The sequence below is a fragment of the Zeus faber genome (genome assembly GCF_960531495.2).
Source record: "Zeus faber genome assembly, chromosome: 5".
Classification (NCBI taxonomy): domain Eukaryota; kingdom Metazoa; phylum Chordata; class Actinopteri; order Zeiformes; family Zeidae; genus Zeus; species Zeus faber.
The window spans coordinates 15,886,370-15,900,026 of NC_137192.1; the positions used below are offsets into that span (position 1 = coordinate 15,886,370).

General features: G+C 42.2%; 1 protein-coding gene across 1 annotated transcript in view; it reads right to left on the reverse strand.

Moving 5' to 3' along the window:
* Positions 1–13,657, reverse strand: part of cacna2d2a (calcium channel, voltage-dependent, alpha 2/delta subunit 2a) — a gene marked incomplete at its 5' end in the record, with an annotated part of 134,713 nt that overhangs the window by 82,473 nt on the left and 38,583 nt on the right. Inside the window, one exon of the mRNA XM_080000311.1 lies at positions 12,214–12,330. Coding sequence (XP_079856437.1) covers positions 12,214–12,330 — 117 coding nt within the window. The remainder of the gene's footprint in view (positions 1–12,213; positions 12,331–13,657) is intronic.

Below are 13,657 nucleotides of genomic sequence, written 5' to 3' on the forward strand. Positions count from 1 at the left end.
ATTTCGCAGGTTAAAAAAACCATCGCTATTCGCCTTTACAGAAAACTGGCATTGCAATATCAGAGCAGCTTGAAATCCCAACTTCATTTCCAGCCATCATTGAGTGCGTACAATTCCCACGCGGTACACACCGCTGGCGGCTGGGGGTGATTCTGATTTTGATTTTGGGCTTGGTTGGCAGCAGCCTCTGTCTTGTGCTTCCTGATCAGCATGTGGACCACACAAGTTCATGCACATGTACTCACACACACACACACACACACACACACACACACACACACACACACACACACACACACACACACACACACACACACACACACACACACTTTCAAGTACGGTACACACATAGTGCATACAACGATTACATTGTGTAAGTACAATGATTATACTAATAATAGCACTACTAATAAGATGTACGTTTTTTGCAGCCTCTCTGCTGATGGCACTGATAAGAGGGAGTTGGCGGATAATCATCAGATGAGAGGAGGGGGAGAGGGGGTTGTGATTTGGATGGTGACCTGGTTAGCATAGCAGGAAAATTCTGAAACTCACATCAGACTGATATCTAGTCTCATACCACGATATTGAGATTATAACAAAACATCACCCTAACCCTAGTGCTCTCTCTCTCGCTCCCATTTTCTCTCTCTCTCTCTCTCTCTCTATATATATATATATATATATATATATATATATATATATATATATACTGTATATATATACACACACAGTATATACTGTATATATATACACACACACATACTGTGTGTGTATATATATATATATATATATATATATATATATATACACACACACACACAGTATATATATATATATATATATATATATATATATATATACTTACTGTATATATCTTGAACCAGGAGAGCACACACACTGGCACAGTGCAACTGTTTGGACAAGGCACTATTTTTTACACAGTTCCCATTTCTTTTTTCCCCGCACCACACGGCAATCGAACACATATTTTCTATTTGATTGCTGAGACGTTTTCAAAAGCCCCTTTCATATGAAATGATCTTTTTTCAATTGTACCCTCTAGGCAAGACAACAACCAACTGACAAAATTACCGCCTTGCAATTGAAAAAAAAAAAGAAAAAAACCTTTGCAACGCTTTATCACAGCCATTCCCGACTTGAGTGTCTTTCTCTCTCCCTCTCCCCGCTTTCTCTCTCTTTTGCTCTCTCCCTCCATCTCTCTCTTTTCTTTTCTTTACCCCTCTTTCTTTCTCTCTCTCTCTCTCTCTTTCCCCAGCTTGCATGTTTAAACTGTTAAAATCTCTCTCCCTCTCTCTCTCTCTCTCTCTCTCTCTCGCTCTCTCTCTCTCTCTCTCTCTCTCCCCTTTTCTTTGCCCCCGTTGCTGATGCAGAATGGCACATGTGAGACTGAAAATATATGTTTTATGCATCTTGGAGAGTGCTGCATAAAAGCGCAAATCAGTCATTTCTATTCATTTGTCTCTTGCTGACGGGTAAATGCAGGAGTGAAGCAGATGCTATTGCTACGTGCGCGAGCTGCTCAAACAGAAGAAGGGTTTTCACATTCCAGGATGGAGTCGGATGATTAGATGGTGACTCAAAGCCCGCACTTCCTGACTCGCACCCGCACTGTCGCTCTAATGAGTTATTGTGCGCGAGGCAGCGGCCGCGGCGACGACGAAACACAAAGCTCTTCCTATGTACATTGACATTTTGTCTCGGAAATAAAAAAAAACAAAGAAAAAGAACAACCAAAAAAAACAAAAAAAAAACCCACGAGATTTTCAAATGGAGCCGAAAACGGCACATTCAGATCCAGAAATGAATGTGTGCATTGAGGATGTGGGGAGAAGTGCCTGGGGCGGCGCGCGGCTCGCAGATCAGGTTCTGACATTTCCTCTAATGTGAAAAGCTGCCAAGTAACAGTGGGAGGTGTGGGGTGACCTTTATCACTCGGAGTGATAGAGTGACCCCGTACTACAAATAGGAAAACCCAGAGATGCCATAATCACTTTTTACAGCACCATGATATATAACTGCTTCTCTGTGTACGCTTTCGAACTTACACGGAAAACATTTTGTTATGTTTATTTTTATTTGCTGCCGCCTGTGTGCTCAGCAGGCGGCTGTCGTTGACCTTAAGCGGCATCTGGGATGTGAGTGGTCTGCGGCGTTGTTTTGGGCCTTCGATGGAACAGGTGTTTCAGAGGGCACTGCTTTCACAAGGTTAAACAGGAGACGCGTCAGAAAGTCCTCTCGTGGTTGAGGAGAAGTCGGCCATACGTTGTGGGACTAGTCCACGCCCGAGTCTGTGGCGTGTTTGTATATCTATGCGTTTGTGTGTGTGTGTGTGTGCGCGCGCGCACGCACGTGTGAGTACGCGTTGGCCATAATAGCTTCGCTGCAGGTTGTAACAGATGGTTGCTAATGGAGGTTCATAGATCTGAATGACAGGGACCAGGGGATTGAGGAGGAGTTTAAGGGAGAAGACGTGAGGCTGCCTGTGTGACTTTGCATCCGTGTGTATGTGTGTGTGTGTGTGTGTGTGTGTGTGTGCGTGCGTGTGCATGCGTGTGTGCTTGCTTTAAAACATGCTACAGTACATGCACAATAAATATGCGTCGTGTACGTTGCTTGTGATGTATGATGTACTCTCAGCCGTCCTTAACCGTAACTAAAATTAGCTGAAATTGGCATCGACATCCTCATTAAGGGGAGGCACAGAGAGAGCGCAGGCTAACACACTATTTATTACGTCTGGTCCCCATTCCATTATCTATGGTTAATCACAAACCGTCTGCTTTGAGAATTCCACTGAAATCCCAAAACAAATATGACACTCTGTACACTACTGTTCCACCTGAACAAGTCAGGACTCTCCTCATCGACAACTTTTAGATAATTAGAATTTTTAAATCATCAAAACAAAAATATCCAATATTGCAATTCATGTTGGGGCTGAGCCTCAAATAATGCATTTAAAATGTTGCTGTTAAATCGAGGGGGAAGAAAAACAAAAAAACAAAAACAAAAAAAAGACCAAAATGATTTACCGCGAGCAGATTGAATATGTGAAAAGTGAAAAAACTGCAGAAGGTGGAGCTTTTATTAATTCAACATGTGTTCTGTGGTGCTCAAAGCAGCTGTAAATGTTACTACGAGGGTTTTTTTTTTTGTTTTGTTTTGTCTTTTTTACTTCTTAAAGAAAAAGAAAAACATGCATTCATTTTCCATATAATGCTGTACATTGTTTGAATCTTCAGTAAGCGGTCTGCGGAGGAAACGGGAGAGCGACGAGGAGCGGTCCAGAAGCGAAGAAGTATCCCCGAAAGATAACCGCCTACAATATCATACAGGAAGCCAAATGAACTTTTACTCAGGGAAATTTGCTGAGAATTTGATTTGATTCTGCCAATCAGCGTGCCGGAGTGAGTTGCAAAGTTATCTCTCCTATTTTTGCTTTGCCCAAGGAGAGTTAGGCCTAGTTACCCTGTTCTTCGCTGATGGGACCTGGGAGTTATAACTGCCTCTCAAATGGCCTGCAGGAAATGGAAAACCGAATTACTTTCTCAGATTCTTATTTCCTTTTTTTTTTTTTTTTGGGGGGGGGGCTGGAATGAGGCGAGGCTGGAATTTGGGGTAAGGGATAATATATTGTTCTATTTTCCAAAACGCCACACTGCAAGCGGTGTCAACGAGAATGGCTAATTTTATGCATCTTAAAGCTCTAACTGGTGTCTGGGTTCATTAGTTATTCAAACCATCTGACCTCCCCACAGCACTGCTCAGGCACACTCATTATAAGGACCTTGTAATTCATTAAGCTGCCTAAATGAACAAAAGCCATGCCAAGGGCTACCCGCTATTACTGAGTGGCACACTGGGCCTCAGGGAGGTTAACGGTAAGAGCTCGGATCAAGTTTTAATGCTACGACGAGGGCAGCACGCTGTCCACGACGTCCACCGCTGACCTGACAAAAGAGGACACAAAATCTTTTTTCCTTTATTTCCTTTTTGCTATTTTTGTATCAGAGCATGGATTTTTTTTTAAAGCGCCGTCACGTTTAGAAGTGAAGCTTAATCTTTAAATGTAATAACATTAACAACGAGCTCAATCGATCTCCATATAAAAACTGAATAAAATGCCCTCGTATTTTAACAGGGGGTCTTAAATAGGTATAATAACTACAATAATTCTTAATAGTCATTTTTATACGGGTTAGCGCCGTATTCAAATAATATTTCACAATAAACAAGCATCGATGTCATTGTGAAAGGCTCTGCATTAAAAAGGCATCTGGCGTGATGTACGGCAGGGAGGAGCTTTGTAAATGGGCCGCGAGCGGAGTGAGGCTGCAGGGAAATCTTACCTCATCGGAGGGAGAGGCCAATCCATTTGTCATCGCTCATCGCCAACAGGAGGGACATAATCATTTGCCGTGAGTGCCGTTGTTCGACGAGGGCGCACGCAAGCTGCCGCCCATATTTCCCGCCGTTTGACTGGGAATAAACCTTGCTTTCCCCCGACTGGGGGAGGGGGTGGGGGTCGGTTTCCTAACCCTTCATCTTCACAACACGCCCGGCAACAGCGCTCATTAAAGGGCCGTCGGAGTTGAGGAGGACAGCGCACGCGGCTCCCGTGACTGCAGCGGTGTGTGTGTGTGTGTGTGTGTGTGTGTGTGTGTGTGTGTGTGTGTGTGTGTGGTGTAGCGGCCCCTTTAAAAGACCGGCGTCTAAATTTAGCTTTCAGAAATTGGTTATTTGTGCTGGATGCCCGTTCAATTAAAGGCGGCCGCTGAGGCGTCTGAGATCCCGCCGGAACGGCGACCCGAGCCACCATCCGCGGCGCGCGCGCTCTCCGAGGAGGGCGGAGGGAGCGTCCCACATGAGCGGGAGCGCATAGAAGACAACACAGCCGCCGCTTTGTTTGGGAACGGGGGCACATCTTTTGGTTTTAGGGTCCATTTATAATGATACTGTTGTTTGTCAAAAAGCCTTTTCCGTCCCGATGTCCGCGAAGCATGACCGGAATAAATAGAATGAGCAGCAAAAATAGGCAGAGAATCTTCGCTGAATACGAACTAAGAAATAAATCATCAAAGCCGCGCAGTGTAGCGCCCTTGACGACCCAAAAAAAAAAAAAAAGAAGAAGTTAACCTTTAAACTTGTTTAAACTTTTGTAATTAACTCGAAGCAAGCGCAGGCAAAGCCAAATGATTACACCGCCGCTACCGTTCTCCACTTTGACGAACATTTAATCACGAGGCCCGACTTCCTCATTATATTTTACCCCCACACAACGCAAAGTTTTGGGACGTTTCCGCCCGAGCGTATGGGCCACCGAAAAACAAATGTTCAGTAGAGTCAAACGTTAAATGCACGGGATTGCCCTCCCCGCCGCCGCGCACGGGGAGCCCGCGTCGCGGTGAATTATTAATGGACGTAACACGATGACGGATGACATCCCTCCTTGCCCCCGCCACGGCGGTGTCGTCTCGCTTTCCCGCGGTCGGGAGGAGACGCGGGCCCACGCCGACCGACTGATTCGTTCTGTCAAGCGCATTTCTGCCTTCCCCCCCCCCGCACGCGCGCCGTCCGGTCAATCAAATCCTCATCGTCCTCATCAAATTCTTATCGCCATCCTCATCTCTCGGTTTGACCTTTGAAAACCAGCTCAAGAATGAATAACAAATGCGATCAAATGCCATAAACCGAGGTGTGAACATCCCTTTTATTGGAGACCCATTTGATATAAAAAAATGAAAAATAAATGATTGATTTTCATTAGACCTAGCCCTTATTATTATTATGATGCATATTAAAAATATACCTACAATACATATATATAATGCATGTTGGAAAGCACAGTCTACGACATGTATAGTATGCTGTTTAAGCATGGCGATAGAAAACACAATTCTGATACTGCTGGATATTTCATTCCTAGAATCTTCTGAATCTTCTCTTATCCTCCTTCCAATCCAAGTTTGGGTTGGTAAAGTTTGTTGACGCTGGAGCGGTGAGACAGGGCTGGGCGGCATGGCGTTCAATTTGTGTAACAGTATAATTTGAGGCATGGACAGTGGCAATCTATTTCGCTGCGTTGCCTACCCGGCAACTGCCGTCCACTGACATCATTTTACAGTTATTCGTTTTTAGTCCAGGCCCTAACATTTTAAAAATGCTCAATATGTTGGACCGGTTGAGTGCAGCGCGTGGCCACAGTGAAGTCGGAAGAAGAGCAAATCCACGCTGGAGGTCACCACCTCCTGCGCCATGCGTATGGCCCCGCGCGCCTTGTTAAAAATCCGAACGTCCTCCGGCTCCCCCGGCTCCCCCATGTCTGATTACGTCGTCCACCTATCACGGCACCGCAAACACCTTGATAAACAGCCCCGCGGAGCCTCCATCCATCCATCCATCCATCCATCCATCCATCCATCCATCCATCCATCCACTCATCCACCCATCCATCCACAGCCCAGAGGCAGCCATTCCTCAGACGCAGTGTTGGAGTATAGAGTATATATGCATGTAATTGGATTAGACCAACCTTAGTCCCTTTCCTATTCCATCAGTCCCCTCTGTAAAATCCTGTCTAAAAAGGTTTGACAATGGTAGTCCCCCCCCCCCCACCCCTTTCGCCCCCCCCGGCGACTGATGGGAATGTAACACGATCTCTGTCTGCAACACATGGCCCGGTCTTCCCTCCTTCTCAAGAATCTCCTGGCAGCATGAGCAGCCACAGCGGCAGCAGCATCGTCCTCTCCCTGATGGACAACCTCCCCCCTGACCTGCTCCTGACTGACAGCGTACACAACCCGGAGTCTTCCCGGCTGGGCCTGGGAGAACCATCTGATCTCCGGCCGGCTCTGCGGTGTGGCGCTTCCACGTAGCGAGGACTCAAAGCGAGAGCGAGAGAGAGCGAGAGAGAGAGGGAGAGGGAGAGAGAGAGAGAGAGAGAGAGAGAGAGAGAGAGAGAGAGAGGGAGGCTTAGATGGTTCACAGAGGTTTATCACTCCTGTTTGGCTTTATACACATGACAGGTTACACGCAGGACCGTGTTCTCTTTGGTTGCTCGGCCTTTAAACGACCGACAGAGAGGAGCTCCTGTAGCAGTGAGAGCACACACACACACGCACACACACACACACACACACACACACACACACACACACACACACACACACACACACACACACACACACACACACACACACACACACACACACACAGGCACACACACTGTGTAGTATCACATAACACCCAAACATACACACCTACACCCATGCAGACAAGCTTGTAACAACGCATTACATAACGACGCCACATTTTGGAATAAGGTGCAGCATTTTGTAATAAACATCTTGAAGGCAATACATAATATGTTTGGCCACATTTTGTATAAAAATAATAATAATAATAATAATAATAATAATAATAATAATAATAATAACATAATGCCGTGGTCATTCTGTAGTTACAATTTTCTATGATGAATATGTAATAATTCAATACATTATGTAATAACAGATAACATCAAAACTTGTCTTGATTTACAAGTGTCACACTTTAGTACTTGTTATTGTAACCCCAATAAGCACCATATTATGTAAAAGGTCATTACAAAATGTGTTCAAGATGAATCTCCCTACAGTGCATTTTTAGCCTTTCTTCAACAACAACATTGTCTATTAGACCAATAATAATGTTGAATAGAATTCTTTTTACAATCTTTTTTTTAATCTTTTTGAATAGTTGTTAAAGCTTGAAATTACAGTCGTAGCGTGTTGTGCTATTGTAGTTCGAGTGTTTTTGTTGAAAATGATGGGACCCTGAAAAATGTACCAAGGAAAAATAAAAAAAAGCGTGAGCGGTACATTTACTCACAGTGCACAATGATGAGTTATCCGATTCAAAGTATGTGTCCCACAAATAAATAATTCATGTGGGTTGCAAGTGGCACGGCCACTAAAAATAATCTCAAATGATGACAAATGACAATTATTCTATTTTTGTTATTATTAATTTATTTTCACCTGCCTGGGGAAATCTGAGCTTTGTCCAACATGCCTGCCGGCAATATACCAGTCTGTGGGTCTAGCCCAGTTTGTGCTACATTTTAATTTTGGCGCTGACCGTAGAATCAGATCATTGTTCGGGGAGATGACTGGAGCCAGAGGCAAAGAGAGAACGTCAGACAGGGACATGGAGCGGAGGAGATTAAGACAAGAGCAGGAGAATAAACATAGAGAGGCTTTGCAGAAAAAGTGAGCAAGCTTAAGTCTGTCTCTATTCTTGGGGTAAAGTGGAAAACATTTTGAATGTTATATTTCCTATGTTTTTTTTAGGTAACAGTATGCTATGCCTGCCTATCGGAATCAGAAACAGTTTATTCCGCCAGGACATTTACATATAGTGGGAATTTGCTCTGGTGAGGTTTGGTGCGTTTAACATAAAAAAAAAAGCCTTAATATTCCAAAAAAAATGAGAATAAAAATAAAATGTAAAAAGTCATGTAAAAGTAACAATAAAAAATAAAATACAAATAAAACTAGAATTGTCAAATATCTACAAATAGCCAAAAAATAACGATATATAATACAGTCAGAGATATAATGATTTTTATGCAAATTATTTATGAAGGATTCAATTAAAAATCTAAAACAACACACCATTCCAAATCCATTATGAATTTACCTCATATTGTAGTTTAATTCCTGATGTGATCAGCCATAACAGCAATTTAAGTCATTCATGTCTTCCGAAACTGCCTTTTCATCATGGGCGCGGTCTCCACGACAACTATCCTGACTCAGTGATTCATGAAGCGCTGTAATATAATAAATCTGTAACACTTTGAGTAACTGCATATTTAGGGACGTTCACGTCTTTCCAACAGCGAACAAATAAAACGCGAACTACGATACAAAATTAAACAAGCTGCAGGAAAATTATTTATTCTCTTTCCGGCACCAAGCCATGTTTATGTGCACAACAAAGGAAAAAGTATTGTTTTTTAGGAAAGTGTACAGACAATGCAGCACACACACACACACACACACACACACACGCGCACTCACACACACAAACACACACACACACACACACGCACACACACACACACACAAATATACTCGCACACCTTGCTGTGATTTATTTGAACATCCCAAAATTTGTGGGAGCCATAATTTAGGAAAAAAATACCCATTTGCATGGAGAAGGGACGGGGCTGAATATGAAACAGCGAACGCGCTGCTCCCGGCTCAGTGTGAGGACTTTAAAACCTTATCTGTGGACTGCATTAAGACCACTCCTTCATTTCCCTCCACCAAAGAATAGCAGAAACACAACAATAAGGCCGCTTTAAAATTGTTTACGCTCGGTATTCATTTTTCTGTTTTAGTGGGAAGTAAAAGATAAAATAGATATTAAAATAAAAGCAAAACATCACAAAAAACATTCAAATTGTGACAAATTGATTCCCAACCTGTTACGCCACTCTTTATACTTTTTTCTTTGGACACACCGCTCTCTGAACTTTTGATAAAAAAAAAAATAATAATAAATATATATATATATATATATATATATATATATATATATACACACACAGTATACATATACTGTAAAAAAAAAATATATATATATATATATATATAGTTTCTCCCTGTCTCTATCCATCGTCTGCTCCCTTTCACCCCCCGCTCGTTGCTCATTTTTAAACCTATGAATTTCTGAACATCATTTCCCAGATTTTTCCGCGCCTCAGGGAAACATTCGCATTCCATCCCTCCTCTTTTTTTCACCTCATTTCCCTCCTCCTGACTGAGTTCCGCAGACCGGATGCGGGGTGACAGCGCGGTCCGGGAGGTTAGGGAGGGATTGGGAGGGAGGCTGTGGCAGCACTGGGCCAACGGCTGCCAAAAAACAGAGTGGTGGAGGGGGGTGGGTCAGGGTCACTCAGGGCGCCCTCAACCTTTTTTTTTGGGCACACAATCCCGTTTTTAGGTTCCAAAATTCTCACAACAAAGAGTGTGATTCATTTCCGCCCGTTTTATTTTATTATTATTTTGGAGCCAGCACCCACTAATTAGATGTGTTGCAATTCACATTTAGGTCAATAAGCATCTGATTCAGGCTAAATATGAATCATTCTTGCTGTTTCAAAACTGACAAACCGGTCAAAGTGCAGATATTCCACATTGCATATTTGGAAACTGTTTCATATCAATTTGAGCGTTGCATCGTGTACTTTTATTATAACATGGAGCCTGGAGGGACCTCCAAATGGATTTTACACATTATGACATATTTCAAACATGTTTAGCTATTTTTTTTTATTTCAAAACATATATTTATCAAAAATCAATATCAGTCTTGGAAATGTCCCGTGGCCATGTGTGCATATCAAGTGTCCCCAATTGGGTTTGCGCCCCCGAGATGCCTTAATTCCTGATAGTGCGATTGTGCGCTACGGCATGCTGGTGTGCCTTACGCGTAACGTATGGTGGAATAAACATAAACATAAACAAATGATTTCATGGAATCGAAATGTTTTTTTGTGCAATGTCGTGCAGTTTTCCAGTGGTTTTGTGTCGATTAATTAAAATGAATTGCTCTCTCCCTATGAAAAGAAGGACACACTTACTATGACATAGTAATTCATTTTTATCGGAATCAGTGAGGGTGCAGCATTTATGAGCGCTCTCTTCATCTTTTTAAAAGGTGATCTAACTTACTTATTAACTGCTTTAGCAAACAGATTAACAAAATGAATGGGTCTGTGAATATTTGTTGTTTTATTTTTGTTTTTTTTGGAAACAATTTGTCAGGATTAGTAAAAACTAATCTCGCACGTGTGGACATTATCCTCTGCTTTCGGGAAAAAAAACCCCAAAAAACACCATTGACACCCTGATGGTGAATACTTTTCTCATTTACGGCCCTCAGTGTCCCACTCCTCTCAAATTCCTCCATTGCATTGCCTTAGACTCTCTGGTTTTTGTGTCAGTATCTCTCGCCTGGTCTGCCTCTCGTGCGCATGAGGTCCCGCACCGTAACCTCAGAGAGAATCTCCTCTGTCGAAAAATGTTCAAAAGCGAGAAGAGCCTTGTGAAACAAACTCTCCTGAAAGAGACGCCAATCTACTCTCCTGTGTGTGTGTTTGTGTGTGTGTGTGTGTGTGTGTGTAAAAAATTTGAAAATCGTTACTGATACCGATATAATTCAGTTCTATCATTTCAATTTCTGAATCGATTTGGAAATTGTAGCATTGATACATTGTAGCATTGATACATGTAGCATTGATACATTGCAGCATTGATATATTGTAGCATTGTAGCATTGATACACTGTAGCATTGATACATTGTAGTATTGATACATTGTAGCATTGATACATTGTAACATTGATACACTGTAAGATTGATACATTGTAGCATTGATACATTGTAGCATTGATACATTGTGGCATTGATACATTGTAACATTGATACATTGTAAGAGTGCTATATTGTAGCATTGATACATTGTAGCATTGATATATTAATACATTCTAACATTGATGCCTTGTAACATTGATACATTGGAGCATTGATACATTGTAACATTGATACATTGTAGCATTGATACAGTGTAGCATTGATACATTGTAGCGTTGATACATTGTAACATTAATACATTGTAACATTGATACATTGTAGCATTGATACATTGTAGCATTGATACATTGTAACATTGATACATTGTAGCATTGATACATTGTAGCATTGATACATTGTAACATTGATACATTGTAACAGTGATACAGTATATTGTAGCATTGATACATTGAAACATTGATACATTGTAGCATTGATACAATGTATCAATGTTACAATGTGTACAACCTAACCATTTTGTCAAAATGAATTACAGATATAATATAAATAAAATAATTGTATAATAAAAATATATACTGTATATATAAATATTTATTTGAAATATAAATATTAAATGTTTGGGTTACACTGAATTTGTTCCATCAAATGTTTATGGAATGGACGTCAGCTGAACATGTGGTCGCAATTCTGATGTAAAAAATGTCAATATATTGATATAGAATCGTTTTGTGGACCATCTCATCAATATGGGATTAAATCGATATCAAATGGAATCGGGAGTCCTTGCGTGGGAATCAAACGTTATATATATATATATATTCCCTCACCTCCAGGGCTTTCCTCTTGCTGTTGAGCAGTTTGGAGATGTCCCTCGCCACCCTCTCCACCAGGTCCTTGGGGTTGTTCCTCTTGATCTCAAACTGGCTCTTCTTCTCGTTGTAAATCTGCGGAGGAAAGAGACCAAAGCTCAGGTTACCATAGGAACATCTCAAAGGAACAATGTTTATTCCCTGCGGTATGAACTCGAAAAACCGTTAGTATTTGTGGTAGACGGACAGAGCACCGTTGGAAAAAATCCCCATGGAGACACAGCAATGGAATTAACTCCTTCTGGCTTCACTAACCAGCTGCGGTTTTGGCGGAGTCAAAATCTCAAAGCAAATATGAGCGTATGTCACGCACAATTAGCGGGTAACGGAGAGTGACATCGGGGCAGGAGTCACAAACAGTGACAGTGAACGAAACCCATTACAGGGAGCGAGCTGCCGGTACTGGGGCCGGGATGGAGCGAGTGTATCCACGGGCGACGGCTGAGTCAGCGCTCTTGGATCTCCGCTCGTTTGGGAGTCTCTTGTGTGCAGCGGAGCACCGCCCTGGAGACCGGCACTTATCCTGCAGCCATTAGCCAGAGAAACACCCACTAAGAGCTCACACACACAACACGCTCCTGTGCAAACGCTGATAAGCACCCGCTGTTGTTACATATTCAAAAACGATAATTATCAGTTTGTTTACGATACGATACGATCACACTATTGATCCTCGGCGGAGGGATATCCAGGAACGTACTGTATGAGCTGAAATGATGATAATATAAGAGAAAATAAGATGAGAATTCAGGACCGTCTGGTTAAGTGTAAGTTGTGTTGTTAAAGTAATGACATAACCTGGGGTCCCAATACCTGAGACAGTGGATATTATTCCTGCAGAATATTGATATACTGTATATATTAGATATATGATTGATATAATTTGGATGACAAAAGCAAAAGGTGTGGTTGAGCAGCGCTCTGCTCCATGCCAAATGAACACCGCAGAGAGATTTCCCAATATCTTATTTTAGCCATCCTTGGAGGAACAGCTGCTTGGCTCCAAACACAGGCTTAAAAAAAACACCCAAGCAGTCAAGGTGAGACGACTGTGCACACTGTTGCCGCAGAACGCTCATATGCCGTGACATATGTTGATGTAAAACGGAGAGGAAAATATATTTTGATAAAAGAGCAGGAAAAGGCGAAAGAGACAGGTGTCTCAATTCCGTCATTTATTTTTTATTTTTACTTATTTCTTTCATTTCGTGCTTCAATTACTCACCCCGAAGAAGTCATTAGTCTGCAATTCAACACGCAGGGCCATGCACGTACACAAGCACATGCATAACCGCATGCTCTATCGCGCACACACACACACACACACACACACACACACACACACACACACACACACACACACATACACACACACACACACACAAACACACAAACACACACA